A 15,289-nucleotide genomic window follows, 5' to 3' on the forward strand; every position below is an offset into this window, starting at 1 on the left:
AAAGCAGGTTTCACATTTGTTGAGCTGAACCCAGATCAAACATTACCAGAATTCATCTTCCTAATTTGCTGTGGCTGGACTTGAGCTCAGGAAGAATTGCTTCTTCCGCAGCATCACCAGTCATGACCATCGTCATCAGCCATGGTAGTCCATATACCAGGTCAAGTTGCAAATGTGATGCCACTGTTTAAAAAAGGAGGTAGACAAAAGGCAGCTAACTATAGGCCGGTTAGCTTAACTTCTGTAGTCGGGAAAATGCTTGAATCTATTATCAAGGAAGAAATAGCGAGACATCTGGATATGAATTGTCCCATTGGAAAGACGCAGCATGGGTTCATGAAGAGAAGGTCATGTTTGACCAATTTGGTGGAATTCTCTGACAACATTACACGTGCAGTCGATAATGGGGAACCTGTGGTTGTGGTGTATCTGGATTTCCAGAAGGTGTCGCACCAAAGGTTGCTGCATAAGTTAAAGGTGCATGATGTTACGAGTAATGTACATGGATAATGTGCATGGATAGAGAATTGATTAACTAACAGAAAGCGAAGAGTGTGGGTAAATGGTATTTTTCTGGTTGGCAATCAATGACTAATGGTGTGCCTCAGGGATCAGTGTTGGGACCGTAATTGTTTATGATTTACATAGATGATTTGGAGTTGGGGACCAAGTGTATTGTGTCAAAATTCGCAAATGACACTAAGATGGGTGGCCAAACAAAGTCTGCAAAGGGATTTAGATTGTCTAAGTGAGTGGGTGAGGGAGGGTCTGGCAGATGGAGTACAATGTTGGTAAATGTGAGGTCATCCATTTTGGTAGAAATAACAGCAAAACGGACTATTATTTAAATTGCAGCCTGCTGCTGTGCAGAGGGACCTGGGTGTCCTTGTGCAGGAATCTCAAGGAGTTGGTTTGCAGGTGCAGCAGGTCATTAAGACGGCAAATGGAATTTTGTCCTTCATTGCTCGAGGGATGGAGTTTAAAAACAGTAAGGTTATGTTGCAGCTGTATAAGGTGCTGGGGAGGCCACACTGGAACATTGTGTACAGTTTTGGTCTCCTTACTTGAGAAAGCACATACTGGCAGAGGAGATTCACTTGGTTGATTCTGGAGTTGAGAGGGTTGGCTTATGAGGAGAGACTGAGTAGACTGAGGCTATACCCATTGGAATTTAGAAGAATGAGCAGCGATCTTATAGAAATGTATAAGATTATGAAGGGAATACAAAAGCAGGAAAGTTGTTTCCACTGGCGGGTGAAACTAGAACTGGGAGGCATAGCCTCAAAATAAGGGGAAGCAGACTCAGGACTGAGTTGAGAAGGAACTTCTTCCTACAATCTATGGAATTTCCTGCCCAGTGAAGCACTTGAGGCAACCTCATTGAATGTTTTTCAGGCAAGGATAGATAAACTTTTGAACAGTAAAGGAATTAAGGGTTATGGTGAGTGGGAGGATAAGTGGAACTGAGTCCATAAAAAGATCAGCCATGATCTTATTGAATGGCGGAGCAGGCTCAAAGGGCCAGATGGCCTACTCGTGCTCCTAGTTCTTATGAAGAAGCATTAAATGCTGCAACAAGTTCCCATTGACTTGTCCCTTGCACCCAGCCCAAGTATCAGTGCTTACCTTCCCCATTTCCAAGTTGTGAGACTTCTCTGGGCTGTTCCCATTATTCCCAGAGTTCCACGGTTCTGTAAATGAAAGAGAAAAGGTTTGCATGGAAACAGGCCCTTTGGCACAACTTGTGCATGCCAGCCAGGTTTTCTAAATGGAACTTATCCCATCTGCCTGCATTTGACCCATGTCCTTCTAAATATTTCCTCTCCATGTACTTGCCCAAATGTCTTTTAAATGTTACAATTGTACCCGCCTCTACCATCTCTTCTGACAGCTCATTCCATGTGCACATCACCCAGTGTGAAAAAGTTACTCCTCAGGTCCCTTTTAAATCTTTCCCCTCTCACCTCAACCTATGCCGTCTGGTTTCTCTGCCTCATTCCAATTTGTGTAAACAGTTGATGGCTGTAGATAATAGATGACACTCTGGTTCATGCTCATGATAACCCTCCCAACTCTGGTGAGTGGAAAACTCACTGTATCTTTAAAAATGGTTTTGGAAAAATAATGGAAACTGAACCATATTTTCAAAAATTCGAGAAAGAATGGGGGAAGGAAAGAACCAGTGCAGTCTCAATGGGCCAAATGGTCTCTTTCTGTGCTGTATGTGGTAAGATTATATGATATAAGGGCTGCATGGTTGCACAGTGGTTAGCACTGCTGCCTCAAATGCCAGGGACCTGGGTTCAATTCCAGCCTTAAGTCATTGTCTGGATGGAGTTTGCACGTTCTCCCCAAGTCTGCGTGGATTTCTTTCGATGGGCTCCAGTTTCCTCCCACAGTCGAAAGATGTGCAGATTAGGTGGATTGGACATAGTAAATTGTACCTTCGTGTCAGGGGGACTAGCAGGGTAAATAAGTAGAGTTATGGGTATAGGGCCTGGTGGGATTGTGGTTGGCGCAGACTCGATGAACCAGAAGGCCTCCTTCTGCACTTGTAGGGGTTCTATGATAAGACAACTCAGAATGGCTAGTGTAAAACAGGCTGTCAATAGAGGAATCTTGCAAATGTGAAAAATAATTGTATTTTGTAAAGTAATATACTGTCACCATCATAATCTTCCTCTCGCATCTTTCACAAGTGCATGATATCCCAAAGTATTTTACACTGTTGTAATGTAGAAAATATTGGCCCAGTTCTTCCAGTCTCCGAATTGTTATATCCCAGCGGTACCCCTGGATGATATGTTGGGTGCTGCTTCAAAGTTCCAGTGCAAAGACTCCATGGGTATTTCACAGGAAGTTTCAGCTTCCAATGGTCAATTTTGCTGCAGTCTGAAACTTCCGAAAAGGTCTCCAACTCCCAGTCAGTTTTTAAGGGTTCAAAATTATTTAGCCAGATAATTAACCTCCTCAATACAAACTGACCATCTTACCACCCAAGCAAACTGGTAGCCCACTCACTGAGAGTGTCAGCCTGGAACTGTCCAGCCTCTGGGTGCACAGAAAAGATCCCATGGCATAATTTCGAACCAGAACAGGGAAATTCTTCCAGGCGTCCTAGGGCTGATATTTATCCCTCACTAAAACAGATGATTGGCCATTGTCACATTGCTGTCTGTGGATCTTCACTGTGTGTGAAATGGCTGCTGAATTTCTGCAAGTCATTGGTTCTCAAGCTCTCTGAGACATGCAGAGGTTGTGAAAGATGCTATACAAATGCAAATCTTTCTCACCTCCTGGATGATCTCTCCCACTCACATCTCCATGGTTGCTCACGTTAACGGGAAACTTGTTGCGACGGCCATTGGTTTGGAAATTGAGGGCTGACCGGTCCCATCCTGGAGGTGAGTTCATTGTACTGAAGAAGAGAGAGAAAGATATTTCACTTTAAAAATCAGGATTCACTCGATGGACAGCCATTATCAAGTTTCAGTCCGGAAACTTGCCTTCAAACTACACCCAAAGAGAAGCTTTGATTCATTGAATCTTCCCAAACACTGACAACTTGAGCAAAATGAAGAACTTTGCTTCAAAATTCTTTCAACTCATTAATTTAGAAACTCAATGTAAAATGACTAACTTTGTACCTGATGTCAACCAAACAGGAGTAATCAGAAATTACACAATGACTTGGACAAAATGTGGGAATAGAACAATTTGTAATTAAAACACAAAATGCTGGAAATACTCGGGTAAGGCAACATCTGTGGAGTGGAATAGAGTTAATGAATATGACTATCCTCCAGAACAGTTTGTGCTTGCCCAGTTATTGTAGTGAATCTGCAAATGCCCTCACAATTCACTTCAAGATCTGACTAAAGTGTGGATTCCAAACCTGTGCACAGTCTCCAACTCAGAGGTTTCACAGAGAGTGTTGGCTTCATGCCCAGTTGGATACTTTGTACCGGTGGCACAGAGTGTAGCACTGCAGCCTCTTAGTGTCAAGGACCCGGCTCCAACTCCCGCCTGGGATACCTATCTTTGTGGAGTCTGCATGTTCTTCCTGTTTCTGTGTAAGTTTCCTCCAGGTGCTCCCACAGTCCAAAAGATGTGCTGGTTACGTGCATTGGCCATGCTAAATTCCCCTTCAGTGTACTCAACAGGCGCCGGAGTGTGGCGACGAGGGGATTTTCACGATAACTTCACTGCAGGGTTAATGTAAGCCTACCTGTGATACGAATAAATAAACCTCAGACTGGAAAGCCAAGAGTGAACCAGCTCAATCAGTTGGGCAGCTATTTTTAATGATGCATGAGATCTGCCAAATCCCTCTGCTCCTACACTGCTCCCAGACAGAGCAGAACAAGCCCATTATTAGCAGTTGCTGAATGGAGCTGATCCCTTAGAGCTGAACATTGTCAGGCCATTCTCTCACAGTAAGAGCTATCCATTAACAAACCTCAGCCAACCATTTCTGGGAACTTGCCTTGCATGCTGATCAGCCTGTCCTGTATGTTAATGAGCCTGTTTGCATTCCACTGTCTGACCTGCATATTCCTGACTCTAAACTATACATTAATGAGATATCCTCATTCCTGAATCGCCCACAATGTCCTTTCTGTCCATCTTTGTCTCTCCCATTTTGGCTTCATGCTACTCTCTCTCTCTGTATAATTCTCTCAGCTTCTCACTCGACCTCCCTCTAATGCCTGCAATAAGTTTTTAACATCTGAGCAGTCTAACCCAGGGAGGCACAGCAAAGACAGTGATTATGTTCCTGGATCATTAATGCGGAGGCCTGGACCATTTATCCAGAGAACTGTTTCAGTCCCACAGTGGGAGTTTGAGAGTCAATAAAACACCAACCTTCTTGTAAAAACCACACTGTCTTACTAATGTGCTGCAGTCTTTAACTCTGTCTAACCTAAAGTGATTTCAGTCCCACCTTACTGAACTGCCCTCTGAAATAGCCCAGCAGGACACTCAGTCACACTGAACAGTTTTAGTTGCACAGTCTCAGAGCTCTACAGCGTGGAGAATATTAATCAGCAGCGATTTGACTGAAGAAGAATCATGTCTGGCAGAGGAAAAGGAGGCAAAGGACTGGGGAAAGGCAGAGCAAAACGGCACCACAAAGTGCTTCGTGATAATATCCAGGGCATCACCAAGCCAGCTATCCGCTGCCTGGCTCGCTGTGGTGGAGTCAAGCGGATCTCGGGCTTGATCTACGAGGAGACCCGCGGGGTGCTGGAGGTTTTCCTGGAGAATGTGATCAGGAATGCGGTCACCTACACCGAGCACGCTAAGTGCAAGACAGTCACCGCCATGGATGTGGTGTACGCTCTGAAACGCACTCTATGGATTCGGCGGCTGAACAAAAACACCCAATTATAACAAAACCCAACTGGAGAATATTAACCTTGCTTGTGACGTCACAAAACGAGAATTACATAGTATTTATCATCAGAAACAGTCCCATAGTGTGTTTAGACTACAGGAACAAAATATCCACAAACTTCCAAAACTAAATACAACAATGTACAGGATGGATAAACAAGAGAATCATTCCTGAACCATCTCTGACAATGTGCGTTTGTTCTCAGTGTAACTGCTAGTAGTCACAGAGATGTGGAGGAGGAAATGGCAAAGCAGATTATGGATAGGTGTGGAGGTCACAGGGTAGTTATTATGCGTGACTTTAACTTTCCAAATATTGATTGGAACCTTAATGGGTCGAATAGTTCGGAGGGGACACTTTTTGTATAGTGTATGCAAGAGGGTTTCCTGACACAATATGTGGATAGGCCGACAAGAGGTGGGGCCACTTTGGACTTGGTACTGGGTAACGAACCGGGCCAAGTGTTAGATTTGTTTGTGGGAGAGCATCTTGGAGATAGTGACCACAATTCGGTGTCCTTCATTATTGTACTGGAGAGAGATAGGGTCACACAACAGGGCAAGGTTTATAATTGGGGCAGGGGTAATTATGATATGATTAGGAAAGAATTCGGGAGCATAAGACGGGAACAGAAACTGTCAGGTATGGGCACGAACGAAAAGTGGAGCTTTTTCCAAAAGGCATTTGATCAGGTGCCTCATAAAAGGTTGCTATAGAAGGTTAGGGTGCACGGAGTTGGGGGTAAGGTGTTAGCGTGGATAGAGGATTGGCTGTCTAATAGGAAGCAGAGAGTTGGTATCAATGGGTGTATTCTGGTTGGCGGTTGGTGACTAGTGGAGTGCCGCAGGGATCGGTGCTGGGGCCTCAACTGTTTACCATTGATATAGATGATCTGGAAGAGGGGGCTGAGTGTAGGGTGACGAAATTTGTTGATGACACGAAGATGAGTGGTAAAGCAAATTGCGTGGAGGGTGTGGAAAGTCTGCAGAGAGATCTGGATAGGCTGAGCGGGTGGGCGAGGACCTGGCAGATGGAGTACAATGTTAGCAAGTGTGAGGTTATCCACTTTGGCAGGAATAATAGTAGGAGGGATTATTATTTAAAAGGCAAAAAGCTGCAGCATGCTACGGTGCAGAGGGACTTGGGGGTGCTTGTGCACGAGTCGCAAAAACCCAGTCTACAGGTGCAGCAGGCGATCAAGAAGGCTAATGGAATGTTGGCCTTTATAGCGAAGGGGATAGAATATAAAAGTAGGGAGGTCTTGCTGCAACTGTACAGGGTACTGGTGAGGCCGCAGCTGGAGTACTGTGTGCAGTTTTGGTTGCCGCACTTGCAGAAGGATATATTGGCCTTGGAGGGAGTGCAGAGGAGGTTCACTAGGCTGATACCAGAGATGAGGGGGTTGGACTATGAAGAGAGACTAAATAGACTAGGTCTGTACTCGTTCAAGTTTAGAAGGATGAGGGGGGATATTATAGAGACGTATAAGATAATGAAGGGGATGGATAGGGTAGAGGTAGAGAGATTCTTTCCACTTAGAAAGGATAGCAGGACTGGAGGGCACAGCCTCAAGGTAAGGGGGTGGGCTGTTTAACATAGAACTTAGAACACTACAGCACAAACAGGCCCTTCGGCCCACAAATTACGCCGATCACATCTATACCCACCAAGCCATAGAACGATCTGTAACTCCCAATCCCATTAGATCCCATATACTCATCCAGAAGTCTTTTAAAAGACCCCAGCGAGTTCGCCTCTCCCACCACCGACGGCAGCCGATTCCACTCACTCACCACCCTCTGAGTGAAAAACTTACCCCTAACATCTCCTCTGTACTTGCTTTCCAGCACCTTAAACCTGTGTCCTCTCGTAGCGACCATTTCAGCCCTGGGAAATAGCCGAGAATCCACCCTATCTATTCCTCTCAACATTTTATAAACCTCCATCAGGTTGCCTCTCAACCTTCGTCTCTCCAGGGAGAAGAGACCGAGCTCCCTCAATCTATCTTCGTAAGGCATGCCTCCCAATCCAAGCAACATCCTTGTAAATCTCCTCTGCACCCTCTCAATAGCTTTCACATCCTTCCTGTAGTGAGGCGACCAGAACTGCGCACAGTACTTCAAGAGGCGTCTGACAAGGGTCCTATAAAGTTGCAGCATTACCTCCTGACTCCGAAACTCAATCCCTCGATTAATGAAGGCCAGTACACCATATGCCTTCTTGACCACATCCTCCACTTGCGAGGCCGATTTAAGAGTCCTATGGACCCGGACCCCAAAATCCTTCTGCTCTTCAACCCAGCTAAGACTCCTACCCTTGATATTGTACTCCTGCATCTTGTTGGTCCTGCCAAAATGGACCACTACACATTTATCCGCGTTGAAGTCCATCTGCCACTTCTCCGCCCAGTCTTGCATCCTATCCACATCACGCTGCAACTTCTGATATCCCTCCAGACTATCCACAACACCACCAACCTTCGTATCGTAGGCGAACTTACTAACCCATCCCTCCACTTCCTCATCTAGGTCATTTACGAAACTGACAAACAGCAAGGGTCCTAGAACAGATCCTTGGGGCACTCCACTGGTGACCGACCTCCATGCAGAAAAAGACCCATCCACAACCACTCTCTGCCTTCTGCAGGCAAGCCAGTTCTGGATCCACAAGGCCAAAGCCCCTTGGATCCCATGCCCTCTCACCTTCTCAAGAAGTCTTGCATGGGGGACCTTATCAAACGCCTTGCTGACGTCCATGTAAACCACGTCCACCGCTCTTCCTTCGTCAATGTGTTCAGTCACATTTTCAAAGAACTCAACTAGGCTCGTAAGGCATGACCTGCCCTTGACAAATCCGTGCTGACTATTCCTGATCATTCTAAACTTCTCTAAATGCTCATAAATCTTGTCCCTCAGAATCCTCTCTATCAACTTACCAACCACTGAAGTCAGACTCACCGGTCGGTAATTTCCCGGGCGATCCCTGTTCCCTTTCTTGAAAATAGGAACCACATTCGCAATCCTCCGGAACCTCTCCGTCTCCATCAACGATTCAAAGATCATCGCCAGGGGCTCTGCAATCACTTCCCTCACCTCCCACAATAACCTGGGGTACATCCCATCTGGTCCCGGTGACTTATTTATCTTGATAGAATTTAAAAGTTCCAACACATCCTCTCTCTTAATATCCACATACTCAATCTTTTCAGTCTGCCGCAAACTTGTAGTACAACCTCCCAGATCACTTTCCACCGTGAATACCAAGGCAAAGTACTCATTAAGCACCTCTGCCATGTCTTCCGGTTCCACACAGACTTTTCCCCCTTCACCTTTTATAGGTCCTATCCCTTCTTTTCTCATCCTTTTACTCTTACTCTGTTTAACTTTGCCTTTTTAGACAATCCCTGTATACTGGGATCATCCTGGTGAACCTTTTCTGATCTGTCACAAATGAGATAATATTGCCTTAAATAAGGGCATCAAAACTGCTCACAATATTCCAGATGTGGTCTCATCAGTACCTTGTACAGTTGCAGCAATACTTAGGTACCAACCCCGTTGAAATAAGGGCCAACATTCCATTACCCTTCCTGATTACCTGCTGTATCTGTAAGCTGACTTTGTGTTTTATGCACAAGTTCCCCCAAGTTTCTTTATGTTGCAGCTTTCTGCAGTTTTTCTCCATTTAAATAATACTCTGCTCTTTAGTTCTCCCTTCCAAAATGAACAACTCCAACTTGCAGCAAGGAAAAACCAACCTGTTCATGCCAGTGTTAATTCTCCGTATGAGTCTCCTCCCAACTTGCTTCATCTGATCCCGTCAACATATCCTTCTATTCCTTTCTCCAGGACGTGTTTATCCCCTTAAATACATCGAGACTATTCACCTCAACTACTCCTTGTGATAGCAAATTCTCACCAGTCTCTGGGTAAAGAAGTTTCTCCTGAATTCCACATTGGATTTATGTGTTAGTACCTTATGATCCATACTTAGGTATTTCCAACAAGTGGAAAGATCTCTACATCTGCCCTATTAAACCTTCTCAGAATTTTAAAGATCTTGGTCAGATTAGCCCTCAGAGAAAGAAGCTCAGCCTCTACAGAATCTCCTGATAGTTAGAAGCTTCCACACACCATCCTGACTTTCCTTCACTGTCGTTAGGTCAAAATCCTGGAACTCCCTGCCTAACAGCACTGTGGTGTACCGATACCACATGGATTGCAGTGGGTTTAAGCTCACCACCACCTTCTGCAGGTAATGGGGGATGAGCAACAAACACTGGCCTGGCCACTGACACCTACATCTTGGAAAGAAGAACTTTCCAATTCTTGAATGTAAAGCTGTGTGAACTGTAAAAAATCAGTAACTCTTACTGCACAGTAGCAGCAGCAGAGATTATCACCTCTGGGGTTCGAGTGAACAAAGAATAACAAGACCTTTGAATGAATGCCATTGAGGGTCAGTTTGAGAGTTCAGGAAATTGATCTTTCCCATCTCCTCACCACGAGGTCACACTGCAGTGGGGGAAGCTGCTGCATTTTGCCTCAGGATCTGGAAGCTGCTGCCCTCCCAAATGGGTATACAGCACAGCTGGTGTCCATACTCTGCACTCTACACGCATAAATTTCAATGTAACTCTCTCCATGGTTTAAGCTGTTTAGTTTTAAATTCTAACAGGATAAGACAGGGTAGATGCAGGGAGGATATTCCTGTTGGTGAGGGAGTCCAGAACCAGGGATCACAGTCTGAGGATTCTGGGTTGACCATTTAGGACAGAGATGAGGAGACATTTCTTCATTCAAAGAGCTGTGAGCCTATGAAATTCATTCCCACAGGAAATAGTTGATGCCAAAATATTGAATGTATTCAAGAGGTGGCTACATATAGCACTTGGGGTGAATGGATCAAAGGTTATGGGGAAAAAGCAGGATTAGGCTATTGAGTTGGACAATCAGCCATGATTGTAATGAATGGCGGAGCAGGCTTAGAGTCATAGTCATAGAGGTTTACAGCATGGAAACAGGTCCTTGGGCCCAACTTGTCTATTCCGACAATCAACAATGATTACATGGTCATCAGCAGATTCTTAAATCCAGATTTTTTAAAATTGAATTCAAATTCTACCATCTGCCATGATGGGATTTTAACCTGAGCTCCCAGAACATTCACTGAGTTTGGGTTAATACTCTGACAATAATACCACTGGGCCATTGCTTCTCCCTCCAATCTCTTATTGAAGCTAAAGGTCTCCAGCCCTGGCAATATTCTAGTGAATGTTCTCTACACACTCTCCAGAACAATTACATCCTTCCTGTAATGTGGTGATCAGAACTGCACACAATACTCCAGTTATGGCCTCATCAGTGTTTTACAGGTTCATGATTATACCCCTATGTTTGTATTCTACACTTCTGCCAAAGAAGGAAAGCATTCCATATGCCTTCTTTACAATTTTATCTGCCCGTTCTGCTACTTTTAGGGACCTGTGTACTTGTATGCCAAGATCTCTCTCTTCATCTTCATCTCTCTCTTCATCTGCTCCTTTTACTATTTGACCTCCCTAAATGCATTACTGCATACTTATCAGAGTTAAATTCCATTTGTCACTCTCATGCCCACTCTACCAACCCATTATATAATTTTGGAGCTTACAGCTTTCCTCTACACTATCCACTACTCAGCCAATCTTTGTGTCATCTACATATTTCCCAATTGTGCCCCCAACGTTCAAATCCAAATCGTTAATATATAAAATATCATAAGAAATAGGAGCATAGGCCATTTGAGTTTGCTTCACCATTCAGTCAAATCATGGCTGATCTGATTGTAGTTTTAATTGCACTTTCCAGTCTGCCCCTGATAACATTTAACTCCCTTGTTGATGAAAAATCTATATAACTCAGCCTTGAATATTTTCCATGACCTCCAGCCTCCACTGCTATCTGGGAATGAGAATTGCAAAACAACATTCAGAAAAAATAAATCCTCCTCATCCCTGTCTTAAATGGGAGTCCCTTTCAAACTGCTTCTTTGTTTTAGTCTCTTTCACAAGAGGAAACATCCTCCCAGAATCACCCTGTTGAGCCCCCTTTAAAGAGTCTTAAATGCTTCAAAAGATCACATTTCATTCCTCAGAAACCCAGGGAGGAGAATTGCTAAACCTTCCCTCATAAGACAATGCTTGGCTCTTACAAAGCTAAAAAATATTAGCAGGAGGCAGCCATTCGGCACTTCGAGCCTGCTCTACCATTCATTTTGATCATGGCTGATCATCAAATTCAATATCCTGATCCCCCATGATTCCTTGAGCTCCAAGAGCTATATCTAATTTCTTCTTGAAATCAGACAATGTTTTGGCCTCTGTGGGAGTGAAAGCCACATGTTCACCACCCTCAGGGTAAAGAAATTTCTCCTCACCTCAGTCCAAAAAGGTTTATCCCTTATCCTCCAACTATGAGCCTCTCGTTCTGGACTCCCCCTCCATTGGGAGCATTCTTTCTGAATCGAACTCTGTCTAACCCTGTTAGAATTTTATACATTTCTTTGCGATCCCCTCTCACTCTTCTAGACTCCAATGAATATAATCCTAACTGGCTTAGTCTCTCCTCATGTGAAAGACCAGCCACCCCAGGTATCAGCCTGGTAAACCTTTGCTGTACTCTTTCTATAGCAAGGACATCCTTCCTCAGATAAGGATACCAAAACTGCACATAATACTCCAGGTATTGGCCTCACCAATGCCCGATACAATTGCAGCAGAACATCCTATCCCGATACTCAAATCCTCTCGCTACAAAGGTCAATGAACGATTAGCCTTCTTTACTGCCTGCCGTACCTGCACACTTACTTTCAATGACTGATGCATAAAGACACCTGGTTCTCGCTGAGTATCCATCTCTCTCAATTTACGCCCATTCAAGTAATAATCTGTCTTCCTATTTTTGCTGCCCAAGTGGATAATCTCACATTTATTCACATTACACTACATCTGCCATGCATATGCCCACTCACTCAGCCTGTCCAAATCAGACAGACGCATCTCGGCATCATCCTCACAGCTCACCCTCCCACCCAACTTTGTATCATCTGCAAATTTGGATACAATACATTCAGTTCCTCTTCCAAATCATTAAGATATGATGTGAACAGTTGGGGTTCTAGCACAGATCCCACGAGGTAATTGGAAAAAGACCCATTTTGTCAACTTTTTACTTCCTATCTGCTAAGGAGCTTTCTATCCATCTCAAGACATGACCCGTAATCCCATGCTCTTTAACTTTATATAGTGATCTGTTATGTGAGACCTTGTCGAAAGCCTTCTGAAAGTCTCAATGTACACTACGAGTGACATTCTCAAAGAATTCCAGTACATTTGTCATATTTTCACAAATCCGTGTTGATTTTGTCTAATTATCCAATTGCTTTCCAAATTCTGTGCTATGAAATGCTTGATAGTAGACTCTAACAACTCTCGCAGTACCGATATTAGGCTCACTGGTCGACAGTGCCGTTTTCTCTCTACCTCACTTTTTGAATAGCAGGCTTACATTAGCTACCCTCCAATCTGTAGGAAGCATTCCAGAGTCCAACGAATTTTGGAAAATAATCACCAATGGATCTACTACTAGGGCCACTTCCTTAAGTACTCTGGGATGAAGGTTATCAGGTCCTGGAGATTTATTTACCTTCAGTCCCAACTGTTTCCCAAAATCACTTCTGCACTCATGCTGATTACCTTCAGCCCTTCATGAGAACTTATGTTTCTCAGTCCTTCTGGTACATTATTCATGTCTCCCTTTGTGAAGATAAATTGGGGTTCAAGGGATCAAAGGATGTGGGGGGAAAGTGGGAACAGGTTATTGAGCTGGATGATTAGCCATAATCATAATGAATGGCGGAGCAGACTCGGTGGGCCAAATGGCTTCCTCCTGCTCCGATTTTCTACGTTTCATCCCAAGAATCAGCCAAGTGAACATTCTCTGAACTGCTTCCAATGCAAGGAAAGGAAACTAAAACTGTAGGCCTTGTAAAACTGGAGCAACACATCCCTATTTCAATAATTTGTTTTCCTTGCAATAAAGACCAAACTTCCATTTACGTTATGAATGGTTTACTGTGCCTATGTGCTGGTTTTCTGCCATTTATATACAAGGCCACCCATATTCCTCTGTATCACACATTCTGTAGACTCTCTCCATTCAAACAATGCTCTTTTTCCCTTTCTTCCTGCTCAGGTGGGTAAGCTCGCACCTTCCAACATTATCATAGAATCATTCACCGACACATTAGCAACACCTGAACTCCCACCCAATCCCATCTGCCAGCACTTGACACATAGCTTTGAATGTTATGATGTGCCAAGAGCTCATCCAAGTACTTTTTAAAGGACGTGAGGTCTACCACACTCCCTGGCAGCACATTTCAGACTGTCACCACCTTCTGGGTGAAAAAGTTTTTCCTCAATTCCTCCTGAAACCTCACCTTGAACCTATGCCCCTTGAAACTGACCCTTCAACTTAGGAGAACAGCTGCTCCTCATCCAGTCTGTCCAAGTCTCACAATCTTGTACACCTCAATCAGGTCACCCTTCAATCTTCTCTGCTCCAACGAAATTAACCCAAGCCTATCCAACCTCTCTTCATAACTGAAATGTTCCATCACTGGCAGCATCCTGGTGAATATTTTCTGCACCCCCTCCAGTGCAATCACATTTTTGATTTCATTTGCTTTGATTTATTGTCACGTATGTTAACGTACAGTGAAAAGAATTGTTTCTTGCATGCTATACAGACAAAACATACCATTCACAGAGGAGAGAGTGCAGAATGCAGTGTGACAGTCATAACTGGGGTGTAGAGAAAGATCAGCTTAATGCAAGGTAAGTCCATTCAAAAGCCTGACAGCAGCAGAAAAGAAGCTGTTCTTGAGTCGGTTGGTATACATGATCTCAGACTTTTGTATCTTTTCCCAAAAGAAGAAGGTGGAAGAGAGAATGTCTAAGGTGCACAGGGTCCTTCATTATGCTGGCTGCTTTGCTGAGGCAGCGGGAAGTATGGACAGAGTCAATGGATGGGAGGCTGGTTTGCATGATGAATTGGGCTACCTTCACGACTTTTGTAGTTCCTTGCGGTCTTGGGCACAGCACGAGCCATATCAAGCTGTGATACAGAAAGAATGCTTTCTATGGTGCATCTGTCAAAATTGGAGAGAGTTGTAGTTGACATGTCAAAGTTTCTTTGTCTTCTGTGAAAGTAGAGGGGTTGGTGGGCTTTCTTAACTATAATGTCGGTGTCGGGGGATCAGGTCAGGTTGTTGGTGATCTGGACATCTAAAACTTGAAGCTCTCGACCCTTTGTACTTTGCCCCCATTAATGTTGGGGCATGTTCTCCTGTATACTTCTTGAAGTTGATGACAATCTCCTTAATTGTGTTGACATTGAGGGAAAGATTATTGTTGCTGCACCAGTTCACCAGTTTCTGTACCTCATTCCTGTACTCTCTCTCAGCATTGTTTGAGATCTGACCCTCTACTGGTGTCGTCAGCAAATTTAAAAATTGAACTGGACGGGAATTTGGCCACACAGTCATAGATGTAAAAGAAGAATAGTATAGGAGTGCTCATCTTTCCTGGAATGTGGCGACCACAACTGCACATAGTACTCGAGCTGTGGCTCACCAAAGTTTTATACAATTACTATAATCAAACTGCCAATTATTTGCCACTTACTAAACCAACAAATTTCCCTTTGTATATTCTTTGGGCTGAACTTTACAAACCTTGTCGGTGGGAGGGTGTCTGACACAGAAGTCTGCGAACCCCTCATTCCCACCCTGCCTTTGGAATTTGTTAAATCATGTGTGTCATGGCCAATTAATGGCTACTCAGCAGA

At 44.1% G+C, this 15,289-nt stretch overlaps 1 protein-coding gene across 2 annotated transcripts in view; it reads right to left on the minus strand.

Annotated features, from left to right (window-relative positions):
• sorbs3 (sorbin and SH3 domain containing 3) overlaps positions 1-15,289 on the minus strand; it is a 90,059-nt gene that overhangs the window by 14,216 nt on the left and 60,554 nt on the right. For both annotated transcript variants that reach the window (XM_080217255.1, XM_080217253.1), the window contains 2 exons: positions 3,294-3,418; positions 1,627-1,691 (listed from right to left, as the gene is read on the minus strand). In XM_080217255.1, coding sequence (XP_080073381.1) covers positions 1,627-1,691; positions 3,294-3,418 — 190 coding nt within the window. The remainder of the gene's footprint in view (positions 1-1,626; positions 1,692-3,293; positions 3,419-15,289) is intronic.

The sequence above is a fragment of the Carcharhinus amblyrhynchos genome, chromosome 34 (genome assembly GCF_965287045.1).
Source record: "Carcharhinus amblyrhynchos chromosome 34, sCarAmb.v2.hapA, whole genome shotgun sequence".
Lineage (NCBI taxonomy): Eukaryota > Metazoa > Chordata > Chondrichthyes > Carcharhiniformes > Carcharhinidae > Carcharhinus > Carcharhinus amblyrhynchos.